The sequence below is a fragment of the Octopus sinensis genome, linkage group LG4 (genome assembly GCF_006345805.1).
Source record: "Octopus sinensis linkage group LG4, ASM634580v1, whole genome shotgun sequence".
Taxonomy (NCBI): Eukaryota; Metazoa; Mollusca; class Cephalopoda; order Octopoda; family Octopodidae; genus Octopus; species Octopus sinensis.
The window spans coordinates 66,591,649-66,607,786 of record NC_043000.1 but is presented as its reverse complement, the minus strand read 5'-3'; the positions used below and the strand labels follow the sequence as shown (position 1 = coordinate 66,607,786).

General features: G+C 34.6%; 1 protein-coding gene across 2 annotated transcripts in view; it reads right to left on the bottom strand.

Annotated features, from left to right (window-relative positions):
• Positions 1-1,108: 1,108 nt before the first annotated feature.
• LOC115210267 (girdin) overlaps positions 1,109-16,138 on the bottom strand; it is a 49,386-nt gene continuing 34,356 nt past the window's right edge. For both annotated transcript variants that reach the window (XM_036502093.1, XM_029778758.2), the window contains 4 exons: positions 13,150-13,245; positions 11,764-11,890; positions 10,589-10,636; positions 1,109-3,238 (listed from right to left, as the gene is read on the bottom strand). In XM_036502093.1, coding sequence (XP_036357986.1) covers positions 2,892-3,238; positions 10,589-10,636; positions 11,764-11,890; positions 13,150-13,245 — 618 coding nt within the window. In that variant the 3' untranslated portion in view covers positions 1,109-2,891. The remainder of the gene's footprint in view (positions 3,239-10,588; positions 10,637-11,763; positions 11,891-13,149; positions 13,246-16,138) is intronic.

The following is a 16,138-nucleotide window of genomic DNA, read 5'->3' as shown; positions in this document are numbered from 1 at the left end:
ATTTTTGTTGAGATACACTGCTTTTGTTTCAATTTAATTTGAAAATTAAGCCAATGTTTGGTACATAAATTTTGATGGACGGTTTCAACTAAGAACACTTTTAAGCAGGAAATTTGTATTGCAGAACCAATGGCAATCTTGGACAGCTTAGTATCACAGGGGTATAAGGTAGAAACCTTATAAGAGTATTTGATATTTCATTAGATTCTAATGCACCAATTGTATTCCTTATTTATTCACTCCTCTTGCAACCAATGAAGTCACTTCCCCTTTACACAACAGAATCATTTACATCTCTTCTGTTAACTATCAGTTTAATTAGTTTTCTATATGTTCAATCAGTCTCAGCACCATATTTTAAACTTTTCCAATAAACTCTGAATTTATTCTGCAAAGAGAACCAAATCACATGCTTAAACCTCCCTACACCTTATCACTTATGTACATAGCTTCTAGTACTGCAATTAAGACAAATGTGCTTATGAAACATAGCCAAACCTAAAACATTTACTCAAAACAAACTAATACCTAGTTTCTTCAAATTCTCACAGATAATTATCTATACTGCTGTGTGTTTGGGCGTTGACTTAAAAAAAGAAACTGGCTTACGATTAGTTAAAAAGAGGCTTATCAGAGGTAAAAGTCAATATAAGAGTATACTGCAATCTCTAACCAAGAGCAAAATAAGGAAATGAAGAAGTTTTGCTGTGTGCAAAATCTAAGGCAGAATGAAGACAACTGAAAAGTTGTAGCAATATAGAAAGATATAATCTAATAAGCCAAATGTGAGAAGCTTAAGTGCAGTGGTTGAACCTGCTAGAAATAGTGGCCAAATCTTGCTCAAATCATGCCCAACCACCTTCAAATGAGAACACATTGGATAATATATTCATGAATATACAAAAAGACAAGATGGTCAAAATAGGATTGGTTATAGGTCTGCTTAATTAGAACTGACCTGAGATTAAACGACAACAACATACACTATCAGTTACATGAAAATAACTATGGAACACACCAACCAAAATTCAGTTTTTAACACTAATAAAAATGCTCTATTTTTAATCTAATTTAGTAAAAAAAAGCATTAATAAATAAACAAAACATATTAGAAGAGACTTAAATATTTCCATTGTTTATTCATTTGGTACATGGATTCCCATATTAAATGAGTAATAGAATACATAACTAGCCTTGGACTGTATAAATATCACAGGGTTTGTTTAACTGTTATTCCTTGGTTTCTGTTCATTATCTCCTAAGACACTAGAGTAAATCTTAAGAGATCAACATGAAAAATGAAACAAGCAACAAATATCCAATGTAATAATTCAATGTCAATAATATAAAGAATCCAATGTCATATATAAACCTTAACTTTCTGATGTTGGAGATTTATACACTAGCAATCATTTTTTTTTCAAAAAAGTCACACACATAAATACAAACATCAACACATTCATATATTATGCATTTGTTGCATGGAAATTATGTTAGCAAGAGATTCTACAAAGAAAAAAACAAAACAAAGTTCAGAAATAAACCTGGCAGTTTCATTAATGGAAGGATATAAGAAATATAAGCAAAATATTACAATAAATAAATAAATTTATTGAAAGCATTATTATATAAAAATAGGTACAAAGCCAGAGGCTGATTTTTTGTTATCAGCAAACTAATTGAAATTATTTAAATTTTAAGTCAGCCAAAACTTCTTTCATGCTTCTATAATAACATAAAAGAAACAAATTTAAAATTTTTTTAAAAATTACTTTTAGAAGGCAGAGACAGTTTGAAATAGACTCCTTAGGTCACAAATGAGGCATATTTTTAAACTAGAAAAAAATTTTTTAGCTTGGATGTTAAAACCATCCAATCTTTGAAGATATATTGCATGAAAACAAATTCCCATGCTCAAAATAAGACAACAAAGAAATTCTTTGTTATATTTCAAATATAATAAAAACAAAAATCTTTATGCGAACATCTCTTATCAAAAGGGATAGGGAAGAAAAGTGTTGGAGCTAATTGTGAGGAATTAAAATAGTTTGATTATATATAAAAGTAAGTGGTTCACGTATTGCTTCAGTCTTTAAAAGATAAACAGTTTTTAAAATAATCATAAGACTTAGTTAAAACCTTTCATAGCAATATTTCTGAAATACACAGTTGCAATTAAATTTTAAAACAATCAAGAATTTGGTTAGTAAAATGACTAACATTTTTCATTATTATGCTGGAAGGTTTTAATTAAATTTGGCAGTTTTGTAATAAAGAACCAGAGATGGTTTCAGGCAAGTTAGTATCAAAAGAGTAGGAACAATTAATATACTTTTATTCATCTGAAACATCATGATGATCATAAAAATATACAAAACTTTAGAATGTATTCTATCTTTTCTTATTAAGTTAATGTTATTTCTATCTTAAAGAGAAAAGATTAAGTTCTTTCTTAATTATACAGCAAACAGGTTTTCATATCTGCTATTTCGAAAATTAATTTTATTCAGTCCAGAAAGATGGTTATGGTTAAACAATATATAGAGCAGAAAGATTTTAAAACGAAAATTGAAGGCTTTCTTCTTTTTCTTCCTATTCAGCTAAATTAGATTGTTCCATCAGATGAGGTAGGGCAAGTTCTGATTTTATATCTGGTATAGCAATACTAATATTTTGAGAATGTTTGTTATTATAATTTAGTTCAAATAAAAGAGAATAAACCAACAGAAAAGGGGATTTAAAAGGCCAATCTAATGCAAACAAGAGACTGAGATTCTTAAAAAAAAATTAAGATTTTTTTTCTGAAATGAGATTTAAAATCAGTTAAAAAAAGGTTGTGCTGTTCACTAAACGTGCTACAAACATAGAAGTTTGCCAGTGATCTTTAATTATTAAGATACCAATGCAGTTGTTTCAACCTGTCTGACTTCTTCTGCTACATTATTACAACCAGATGAAGTGCTTTCCACATTATTTGAATGTTCTGTTTCACTAAAGTTTTCTTTATCAGAAGTTTCAATGTGTTGAGAGGCTTCACATGCATTGCTAGATTCAGAACAAGTGGCAACAGGCGTTTGAGCGGATAAGGATACCTCCTCAGAAGGGTGTGAAGAAATTTCAGCTTTGTTTTTCTGAGCAGTTGCTTTTTCAAGATCTGCAGCAGGACTTGTTTCTGATGAATCCGCATTTTTAGTCATAGCAGTTTCATCATTATTTGCTGCCTGGTTGGTCGATTCACCTATTTTAAAAAAACATCAAGTAAAATTTATGAAGAAATAATTCTATGAAATCAAATGAACCATTATCATCATCATCATCATCATTTAACCCTTTCGTTACTATATTTCTGACCAAAATACACCCCTCATGAGTTTCAATTAAATTCTAAAATAATCATGAATTTAGGCTTGTTTCATTAAGTAACTGTAACTTTTTTTATTTATCAACATATTAATGTGATATTTGGAACATAATTAAAGAAAGGGTTCTTAATCAATTCTATTGCATAACTTTTGTCTCAAAGTGACTTTAATTGCAGGTAAATCCAGGTAAATTGAGCAAAAGGTAAAAATATTAAAATTTTAAATTGAGCAAAAGGTAAAAATATTAAAATTTTAAATTGAGCAAAAGGCAAAAATTTTTAAATTTTAAATTGAGCAAAAGGTAAAAATATTAAAATTTTGTTTAAATATCACCATAGAAAATGAATCATCAGCTAATATTCAAATGGGTATGCAACAAAATTTTGATAAAGAAGAATTGTGCACATCAGTTGAATTTAATGCACAACAGGTGTACCATAAAGGTGGAATAAAGTGAAATACTGGAATCCACCGCAAGTTTGACCAAACTAAAGAAATAGGTCAAAAAATAATATACGGCCCTGGTTATGGTATGGAAGTGATAAATTCCAGACCACATCGTTCCCTAGGCCATGCTGACTAACATTATTTTCCCTGTATAAAAACTAAATCCACACAGTACCCAGTATTTATTTCACAAATTTTCCGAAATTTGATCCCCCATTTTGTGATTGTTTACAATCTGCGTAAATTTGTTTCCGCATTGATCGCTTCAAACAATAACTTCCAGACCCCATCATACCCTAAGCCATGCTGACTAACATTAGTTTCCCTGTATAAAAACTAAATCCACAACAGTGCCCAGTATTTACTTCACAAATTTTCCGAACTTTGATCCCTCATTTTGTGTTTGTTTACATTCTGCGAAACAGTTTGCTTCCACAGTGATCGCTCCAAACAAGCATACAGAAAAAACAAAGTCTAACGGTTTTGCTTCCTAAGAAAGAATATAGATAAACTATCTCCTCAGAAAAATTGCTAATAAAAACATTTTAAAAGTTTTTTACTTCATTCCGATGTAAAATCGTCTTTGCTGTCACCATCGCGGATTTGTTTCTTCGAAATCGCTGCTTTTCGGTTTCGGATAAAAAAATATCCTATTCATTATTTTGTACACCACGTGCTTTTGAACCTCATTCATTCTTTTTCTCGATATCTCTCTATTTTCCGTTGAAAAAGCTTTAAATTCGTAATCAATGCTTGATAACATGAAACTCCTATCCATTTCAAAGTTGAAGAAAAATCGATGTCGAAAAAAATGTGGAAAAAAATCTCCCAAAATTCAGGGAATTAAAATTACACGTCGATCGTTGTACAAAACTGTAGATGAACTGTTTACGAAGTATAATCACGTGTTTTCACGAATGTACTAACGAGATTTTTAATGATATTCTCATTTAAATATGAATAGGTAATTACGGACGGTTTTGGGCGGCTTGGTAATGAAAGGGTTAACATCTGTTTTCCTTGCTGGCATGGGTTGGATGGTTTCACAGGAGCTGACCAGCTGAAGGGCTGTTGAGGCTACCTGTCTGTTTTGGCATGGGTTCTATGGCTGGATGCCCTTCCTAATGCCAACCAGTTTACAGAGTGTACTGGATGCTTTTACACAGCACCAGCACTGATACTTTTTATATGGCACCAGCTCCTGTGAGCCCGCAAGATTATGGATGCTCAGCTGGAGAGAGTTGCAGGGGACAAGTTTGTATGCAAGGGCAACCACACTCTTATTTAGCTTAACATGTCTTTTCAAGCATAGCAAACCACCAGGGGTTTCAGTCCCCTGTCATCCCCTCTGTGAGTCCCAACATTTGTAGATCCTTTCTCACCACTTCATCCCATGTCTTCCTGAGTCTACCCTTTCCACATGTTCCCTCTACAAGTAGAGATCAGCACCTTTTGATGCAACTGTCTTCATTCATATGAATTACATGACCAACTGAAATAAAATTTATGCTATTTCAATGGATGTTTCCAAATGAAAATATTCTGTGTATGCAAGAGAAGCAAATGAAAATTCTATATTCCAATAGTCAATATTGTAATACTGCACAAAGTAATACTTTTATAAAAAATATAACAACATTGATTGTTGAAACATTATAAAAATGAATGCTACATTATTACAAGGCAACCATAAAGATATACACCAAAATTATTTATAGAAACATAATGGAATTTAATCATAAAATTTCTTTTTCATTTTTAAATTTCATAATTGCTTTGTTTTAGGTGTGTTATTGAACACAGCTCAGTTTGCTGCTTTTGTAGCAGTTTAGTCCAGGATCAGCTCTAACAGAGCAAACCTATGAACTGAGGTATTCTGGTCCTGACCATCTTATCCATCTCCCAGGCCTTGCTAATGCAATAGAATTCTTTGTTTTTCATAGCCATAGTGTAATCTGCTATTTTTGGTAAGTTGATACCCACTTAGAGACTCCCTTAACAGCTTGTGCTCCATCATTAGCTCAATGATGTGGAAATAATACATGGTCACAATGATGCAACTCACAGATACTGCTGTCTTCATTGCAAATAACCCATTTATTGGTGTATGGAACACCAATAATGGGATTATTTTGGTGATAAGGAGATTATTTTGAGGATAACTACTGGTGTATCACACACCAATAGTTGGAAGATTATTGTAAAATGTAATGAAATTGCATACACCTTAAAGTATTGTGGTCATCAATGAATTATTGATGACCCAAGTTCACTCACCGTGTGACACCTTGGGTAAGTATCTTCAACAAAGCCCTGAGCCAGCCAAAACCCTGTGAGTGGATTTAATAAACAGAAACTGAAAAACGCCTACTTTGTGTGTGTGTGTGTGTGTTTGTGCGTGCATGCATGTGTACATGTGTGTTAGCTCCTCTCAGCCTGCTTGACAACTGGTACTGGTTTGTTTACATCCTTGTAACTTAACAGTTTGGTAAAAAGAGCCTGATAGAATAAGTACTAGACTTAAGAAATAAGTACTGGGGTCGATTTGACTAAATCCCTTCAAAGTGATGCCACAGAATGGCCACATTTCTTTTACTTCATATATAAAACATGTAATGTTGATTAATAAAACTTTCTCAAGTCAACATGCGTAGCCACATGACCAGCTAAAATTCACAACCAAATTTCCCTCAAATAACACCTGCAATCATCTTAAAAGAAAAGACAGACCCATTGTAGTCCTGTACATATGAAATTACAAGACAGACACAAGTCAAACATCTATTAGTGTACTCAATCAGGACTAATTTTGTTGTTTAAAACAGCAACAAAACTTCAACAATTTAAAAACACATTGCATCCCATAATGATTACTTTGCAGATGCTTGATGTAACTTTATTGTCAATTTGTACAAAGGTTTTTTTTCTTTTTTTTTCTCCAGAATCTAAAGGAAGAGGCATAACCTAAAACCCTAGCAGGGAACTCCAGTTCCATGAGATTGATGCCATTAATATTGTTTAAACAAATCAAAACCTGCAAGAAAGACATGTGAGGAGGAGATTCCAGCAGGAAGACGCTTTAGAGATGAAGGATTGGGTATACTGGTTAGAGCAGACGAAGGGAGAGTTGAATGCACCAAGAGTGTTGAGGTGAGTTGGTCATGGGTACTCGAGTAGCAGAGGTATAAACCAGCTCCAATGAGTAGAAACCATTATAATAGTGATACACAGCACATCAGTTATCCACAGACTGGAGTGTGTCTATTAGTGACTGAATACCAATTAGCTGAGTGACCCTATTCTGGATGCAATCCAAGATGCAACACCATCTCAGAGGTGGAAGCAACACTGCATTATGGGAGTTTGTAGAGTGTCAGCAGCTATTGAGGGTTGAAATATCTTCTGGTCCTAAAGAGAAGGGCTAGTCTTTTGAACTGCAGTCCTAATAATGCTAAGGATATACTTTCACCAGGTGGGATTTTTGGTGATAGTGAGACCCAGCATTTGGAGTAACTGTGAGGGCTCTGGCTGCATGCCACTCATGTTTAGAGGTTAAGTGGTGCAGTAGTTGTTTCTTGATATGACTAGTTCTAAACCTTTAATCAAAATAATTCTATGTCCAAAAGTTGAAGAAACTAGTAAAGAAGATTTAATCTAATTTGAATGACTTTTAGACTGATATGTTCTCCTCCATCTATCATAGTTCTTGTTCCTGCAGTCTATACCCTGCTCAGTTGAGAGGTCTTATCTTGCAAACACTTGGCAACTTCATTGGTGCTGGTGCCATATAAAAAAGCACCCAGTATAAGTGGTTGGTATTAGGAAGGACATCCAGCTATCAAACTATCCAACCCATACCAGCATGAAAAATGGACATTAAACAATGATGATGATGATATCATCATCAAAATCTTGAAGGCACAAGATAAGGCACAATTAATTTAAAACGTATTACTCGAAGCTTTTGACAAAATAGAGAGGGATATAGCATCACATGATGTGGAAGACAACTGGAGGTTTCTACAGATCTGTAAATGGTGCAAAGTCCCCTCTCGACCCAAGATAACATGGTGGTGGAACAATGTAGTTAACAGGGCCATGAAGGTAAAGAAACAGGCATGGAAGACTGGAAAAACGGTGGTAGCAGGGGATTGTATCTGATTGCCAGAAGGAAAGCTAGGAGACAGGTTTACTTAGCCAGAGGGGAAGCAGATAAGAAAAAATTTGCTAATGCTCTGCATCATGAGGACCAAAGACTTGAAGTGCTTCATGTTGCAAGACAGTGTGTGAGAGAGAATCATGATGTCATAGGAGAGAAATGTGTCTGCATGGATGATGGTTCACTTGCATTTGATGAGGCTGCAAGGAGAGAGACCTGGAGACACCACTATGAAAGATTGCTAAATGAAGGGAATGAATGGGAGAAAGAGAGTCTGCCAAATGTTGACCCAACAGAGTGACCAGCTATCCGAATTGACAGTACCTTGGTAGATAAAGCAATTAAGGGTACGAAGATAGGGAAAGCCCCCAGCCCGTCAGGAATCACCACAGAGATGCTTAAAATATCTGGTGGTATCGGCTATAGTCTAGTAACCCGTATAGTCAATCAGGTGATACATGAAGGAGTCATACCCAATGTCTGGTGTAACAGCACTATAGTCAACTGCTACAAAGGTAAGGGTGATGCATTAGATATGAATTATTACAGAGGTATCAAGTTGTTGGATCAGGTAATGAAAGTCACGGAGAGGGTCATAGTTGGGAGAGGGTCTCCCAACTAATTAGGGAGAGAGTCAGTCTAGACAAGATGCAGTCTGGGTTTGTGCCAGGAAAAAGTACCACTGATGCTATATTTCTGGTAAGACAGCTGCAGGAGAAATACCTAGCCAAAGATAAACCTCTGTATCTGGCTTTTGTTGACATGAAGAAAGGCTTTGACAGGGTCCCTTGATCCCTTATCTGGTGGTCAATGTGGAAATTAGAGATAGATGAGTGGTTAGTGGGAGCTGTACAAGCCATGTACAGGGATGCTGTCAGTAAGGTGAGAGTTGGCAACAAGTACAGTGAAGAATTTCGGGTAGGAGTAGGGGTCCACCAAGGAGCAGTCCTCAGCCCCCTCTTATTCATCATAGTCTTCCAGGCAATAATAGAAGAATTCAAGACAGTATGGCCCTGGGAGCTTCTCTATGCTGATGACCTTGCTCAAAATAGCTGAGTCACTATCAGAACTAGAGGAGAAGTTTCAGGTGTGGAAGCAAGGTCTAGAAGTGAAGGGCCTTAGAATCAATCTAGCAAAAACCAAAGTCTTAATAAGTAGGAAGGCAGACAAACCACAAATCCCTTCAGGTAGATAGCCCTGCTCAATCTGTAAAAAAAGGCATAGGTAGAAACTCCATAAAATGTACCCGGTGTAAGCTATGAGAAGATAGTTTTTGTGCGTGGCAAATGCTCAGGGGTATTAATCACTGAAAATGGGCAGAAAACGGCTTCAGTCATATTCCAGGCGGAAAACTACAAGTAGTTGATAGCTTCCGCTACCTAGGTGACCAAATCAGTAGCGGGGGTGGCTGCTCTGAGAGTGTAGCTGCTAGAATAAGAATAGCTTGGGCAAAGTTCAGAGAGCTCCTACGTCTGCTAGTGACAAAGGGCCTCTCACTCAGAGTAAAAGGCAGACTGTATGAGGCATGTGTGCGAACAGCCATGCTACATGGCAGTGAAACATGGGCCATGACTGCTGAGGACATGCATAACTTTGAAAGGAATGAAGCTAGTATGATCCACTGGATGTGTAACGTCAGTGTGCATACACAACAGAGTGTAAGCACCCTGAGAGAAAAGTTGGACATAAGAAGCATCAGATGTGGTGTGCAAGAGAGATGACTGCACTGGTACAGTTAGGTGTTGCGTATGGATGAGGACGGCTATGTGTAAAAGTGTCACACCCTAGCAGTAGAGTGATCCTGTGGAAGAAGTAACTCAGGCAGGCCTGGGATGAGGTGTTGAAGCACAACCTTCAAATGTTGGGCATCACCGAGGCGATGACAAGTGACCAAGACCTTTGGAGATATGCTGTGCTTGAGAAGACCCAGCAAGTCAAGTGAGACCATAACCGTGGCCTATGCCAGTGCAGCATAACCAGCCCATTTAAGAGTACCGTTCAATCATTGGGCAATAAACTGTACTTGCGAAGACCTGTTGAGGCAAGTGAAGTCGTTGTCGTGGCCGATGACAGTACCACCTGATTGGCAAACATGCCAGTGGCACATAAAAAGCACCATTTGAGCGTGGTCAATGCCAATGCCACCTGACTGGTCCTGTGCTGGTGGCACGTAAAGAGCATCATGCGAGTGTGATCATTGCCAGTGCTGCCTGACTGGCTCCAGTGCCAGTGGCATGTAAAAGGCACCATTCAAGCATGGTCGTTCTCAGTGCTGCCTGACTGGCTCCTATGCCTGTGGCACATAAAAGCACCATCCAAGTGTGGTCAATGCTAGTAGCATTTGACTGGCCCTCATGCTGGTGGCACGTAAAAAGCACCCACTACACTTTTGGAATGTTTGGCATTAGGAAGGGCATCCAGCTGTAGAAACATTGCCAGATTGGATAGGAGCCTGGTGCAGCCTTCTGGCTCACCAGCCCTCAAACCGTCCAACCCATGTCAGCATGGAAAGCAGACATTAAACAACGATGATGATGATGATAAAAAAAGAACTATTATATTTGAAGGAGTAATTGCTACAGGATTAAAGAATTAAGTTTTAACAGGATAATATACTTACTATCTACATTTTGTGAAGTTGGGATGGATTCATTTTTACACTTCTGACCTGGAAAAAAAAGCATGAGTGAAAATTATTTCTAAAATATTTGAATAAAATCACACTTCAAACAACATTTAAAAGCAACAGAGAAAACCCTTTCATTTACTAAATAGAATAGCTAAAGTGAGAAATGTCGTAAGTGTCTGATGGAAAGGTGGCTGTTAGTTATATCAAGACCTTTCAACCAGGAATTCCAACCACGTTTCATGGTTCATTATCACAAGAGCTCCTTTATAGGATCAAGTAGCTAAAGACATCATCGGGAGGAACCACGGCCAGTTTCGGCCACTACTCCTCTACCATTTTCGATGTTGCAGTGTCCTGCTTTCAGAGGTGTCTTCAGCTCTGGTGTTGAGTGCGTTTTTTTCTTTCTGAACACCAGAGCTGAAGAAAAAGAAATGGAAAAAAAAATTGAATCAAGCAGTTTTTTTTTTACTACATTTTCTAATTGTATTTCTTTTTGGGAGTGATCTGGGGAAGATTTGACTTATTTCTAATAGATCAAGTTAGTGACCAGAAAGACACCCTCAAGTAGGTTTGTTAACAAAGATCCCAGCATGTAAGAATTAAAGAGGAGTGCTGGAGATTATCAAAACAAGTTGAGTAACGTCTACACCTTTATAAGAATGCTTAGTCCAGCACAATAAAAATGTATAAAATATAATGGCAAACAAGAGTGCATTACTACGTTTTCACTTAGATCATTTAATTGTCATTTAGCTCTGGTTCAGCCTTTAGTCAGGCAAATCTTTGATCAAAGTGTTTTCAATTATGACCATCCCATTTTTTTTGTATATCAAAAACTACATTATCCAATGTGTCCAACTTTATTTTTACAATGGAGGGATATAATATGAGGGAGATTTGTTTGCTATTTCTGGCAGATTAACTGACTGACTGGACAATTGGCTTGTAAACCTTGAAGGATCAGCATCAATGGAGATAGCAGTGATATCACCAATCACTTATATAAACATTTATCTCTCCTTGCCAGCTCTGCCACTGAGGTCTGACATCCTCAAATTTAACCTCACTCAGATACCACAGCTCACATGACTATTTTGAGAATAGCAGCTGCTGCACATCCTAAAAGTTACACATTCTAAAACTTTTTTTTTTAATTGCTCACTTACAAGTTGCTTCAGTTGAGGGAGGAGGACTTTTCTGTGCTCTCAGACGTTCTTGCTGCGCTCTGCATAAGGATTCTAATTTTTGAATTTTTGTAAGCAATAATATACGTTCTTTATCACTTGAAGTTTTCTATAAAAAATAAACACAAAGTAAAATGAATAAAATAAAAAGTAAAATGAATAAAATATGAAATAAAATGAATAAAATATGAAATAAAATGAAGAAATTGTACTGTTTATTAAGTTTTGTTAATCTCGTAAACATGTTCAAGACATATATATTAACCCTGATACAAATATGATCGTCTGTTAAACATATTTCAAGCAGTTTAAAGCAAATAAAAACTAAAGACTAAGTGATAGCCTGCATTTGCCAAAAATCATTTAGTAAAGATCATAAATTTAAAGAAGTCCATAGAGCAGGGGTTCTTAAATCAGAGTACAAGTACCCCCTTAGGAGTACACATGAAAAATTGCAAAGGTATGCAAGCTTTGTAAAAACAGTGGAATGTTCAAGTAATCACAACCAACTAAATGCAACTTGTACGCTGTGGAGAACCTTTTTCTACACGCATCTACTTATCATGTTCAAGGATTTTCAGCAATGTTTATTACTGAAAACAAATTTCATACAAGACTATCAACTGAGAATGATATGCAGATGTGCTTCTCTGAAACTAAGGATGGAATTGAGTTACATATTAGAAATAACCAAGCTCATCCACTGCATTTAAAATGTAACAGGAACCTTTTCCAAAGTCTTTAAGACTAGTGGGAGGAAGAGAATTTATTGTAAGGCTGGAGACCTAGTCTGAATCCTTCAACACAATGGGTTCCAGTAGAGTTAAACTGTGTAATGGGTTAAAGGTACCTCCCAAAACAGAAATGGTCATTCCAATGGGCTTCCATACAATTTCTGCCTACCAAACTTCACTCTTACAGCTTTGATCACTCAGCAGCTACAGTAGAAGATGTGGAAGAGGCCGCCTAGTGAGACTGAACACCAAACCATATAGTCTCAAAGGAAACTTTAACAATATGGTCATACTAGTACCCACAGCAATTAAAAATTTGGACTACTAAATATTGATAAGACCTTTTATGTAAGAACTATGTAAAAACTAACCAGATTCAACCTCTCACACCTAGCCTACAATGCCATTCTGAAAATAAACAATCACATCGTTGAAATCTTGAAGCTATGAGATAATGTACGATTAACTCGAAACAATGTGAATAAACAAACATCATGTTTAATAGATTAATTTGAATGCTAAAGGGTTAAAATAGACTTAGCCATTGTTAAACTATTTCATAGAACACTTTTATACCTTTTAAGCATTTAATTGTTTAAGCTCCATACAGCAATTTTATTGAAAAATATCTTACTTGATCAATCATTCCTATCAAGGCTTTATTACAATTTTCCCATTTATTTTTCCATGCAGCGCTATCTTTCTCAAGTTTTCTAATTTTTCCACTCATCTGAAATAAACAATTGAAAGGTGAAACAGACACTTGAATATTTAACAAATAAGTATTAAAATTCATAAAATGGTTAGTTTTAATATGAAATATACAAAATATTATTATACATAACTGAGAAAAACCACAAAATATAAGAAAACAGGAAAATCAAAAACAAAATCAAATTTTGAAATTGAAATCAGCAGAAACATGCTGCAGAATAATGAATAATAGGTAATAATGGTAATGTCACAAGTGTAAATTCATGCTATAGGAAATCAACAACAATGGAAAAATAACCCTTTCATTACCATATTTATTTTGAGATGCTCTGTGTTTCTTTCAATTATTTTAAATATAATAAAGAATTTAGTAAAATAACTCGGTTACCATTAAGCTAGTGTTAGGAACATGAACTGTGACTAAGGTTTGGTGGAAGATTTTAATTCAAAACTTAAGAAAACAAGACATTTGTACTACATTTGGCCGGGTTGGTAATGAAAGGGTTAAGTAAATAATATAGATGGAATGAAAACAGATTAACTCAACTCAACTAATCACAAAATATCTCCTAACAACTAAAATGTCATTGTTTTAATAACAAAATGACTTGTACATCGACAGCCAATCCCAATATATCTCAATTCTACCCTTCCTTGTATATATTTAGTTGCTATAAAAATTTCTTATATTGACTTAAACCTTTTACAATTAATAGTAACTTTTAGAACACAATTTTAGTTATAATAGTTAATTTGAGTCTTCTTTTTCCTGCACATTTATTTCTAAAATGAAATACACTACATGACTGAGACCAACTAGTTTCTCAGTATAGTTTCTCTTTCCAGTATACTGAAAATACTGAGAAAAAAAGCTTCAGTTTTAGTAAAGATTAACACAGTATTTTTGGCATTAGTAGTAATGAAAATCAAATTAAAAAGCAAGAAATTTTAATAAAATTATCTTGACAAAAAATAATTTTAAATATACCTTCCATATTTATGCAAAATCTAATAGAGATAAATATAGGATGTAGGGAAAATGGTATAATACAACTGAAGAAATGAAAGCCTTTCTGTGATGTGTAATTGTGATGGAAATACATCCAGCATATGATTGATTTGGGACAATAAATGTTTTCTCAGGAACATTTAAGGATATATTTTCATCATTATAACAGCAAAACCCAAGAAGAACAATCCTAGACATGATTAACTCACACACAAGTGTTTTCTTTTTTACATGGATATATTGCAATACACTTTTGAATCTATGATTGCTTATAAGGACCAATTATCATTTACATATAATATATTCCATTAAGACCAAGAAAGAGGTATTGCTGATCTACACAATGGCTACTTAAATTACTATGTTAAAATGACAAAAATGCCTCATAAGGCTGATTCATGATTGATTTATTAGAACCTATATTTTATTTAGGTCATCAGGTTTTTTGTGACAGATTTTTCTCATCAACAGATTTATCCACAGAAAATGTCAAGAAATATCGATAAAATGAAATTAGAAAAACAAAGTGATGATAAACACAATCAAAAAGGTAATAATATTATCACAATTTGAAGAGATAAGTAGAACTCAACGCTCTTATCTAAAAATACTAATAAGAACAAGCAGCCTGTCAACAGACAACAGAAAATCAGCAACTTGAAAAAGATTTATCCCACTTCCATAAAACTTTCAATAAATACATACATCTGGTAAATCTGCTGGTCAACAGAGACCAAGTTATTGTAAAAATAGAAAATCCATGAGATAGTGGGTGTAATCATTCCACTTTTTAATTTAATGTATTGTAGTTAATTAAATGGATGTACTGTTAATGTATATATGATGATGTGTGAGAACAAGGAACATTTGACTTCAGTAAAGGAAAACAGACAACAAGAATAAAGTCAACTAAACTTCTGGATGAAGCTGGCTTATTAGTTTCTCTGAAATTATACATCCAGACCAAAAAAAAATGTGTAAGTTGTATTCCCAGTGATGAAAATACAACACTGACCAAGAAACATGGAACAGAACCTACAAAATATGGTTCAAAACAGGTTAAATGATGTGAGCCAATTACTGGTTGTAGCATTAGCCAAGTAAACTTATGTACTGATTGATTTAAACTGTACCACATAGCTAAAAATACATTTCTTCGAAACTTAAGAAAAATTGGTTAAGTTTTTGTCAAAGATTGATTCCATTTAATGGGAATCTTTATTTTTTTATTATTTTTTTTTTACTTCATTCACTGTTTAACTGTTATTTGCTGCAATTTTAAAAAAGTTTCAGATTGTGTATAAAAAAAAATTATCATATTCTCTAGAAAACAAGCATATGAACAGGATAGGTCAATTGCTTACTGATGAAACTCCTACAGAAATGTTGATAAAATTATTTATCCACAGAAAAATGCCTTAAAAATTAGAAGAAGAGGATAGAAAGTTCATTCTTTTGTTCAGGCATATGGGATTACATGGGAAAAAATAAATGTTAGGGCTTAAAGAAACAGCAAAAAACAGTGTGAAAATTTCTGCACTTTCACAACATGAGGATAGATTTAGTGACACATTAAGATAACAGAATTAATTTTAAGATAATAAAAAATAACATGAGAAGTGTGCCAGCCACAACAGAAGACAAAACAACTGTCAAGAAGGAATACAAAGGAAATAAATTGCTACAAGTGAAACAATAACTTTAGAATTTAAAATATAATGGTATGAGTCAAAATAGCATAACACTGGTTTCAAATTTTGGCACAAGACCAGCAATTTCAGGGGAGGGGCTAAGTCAGTTACATCAACCTCAATGTTCGACTGGCACTTATTTTATTGACCCTGGAAGGATAAAAGGTAAAGTTGACCTAGGCAAAATTTGAACTCAGAATGTAAAGATG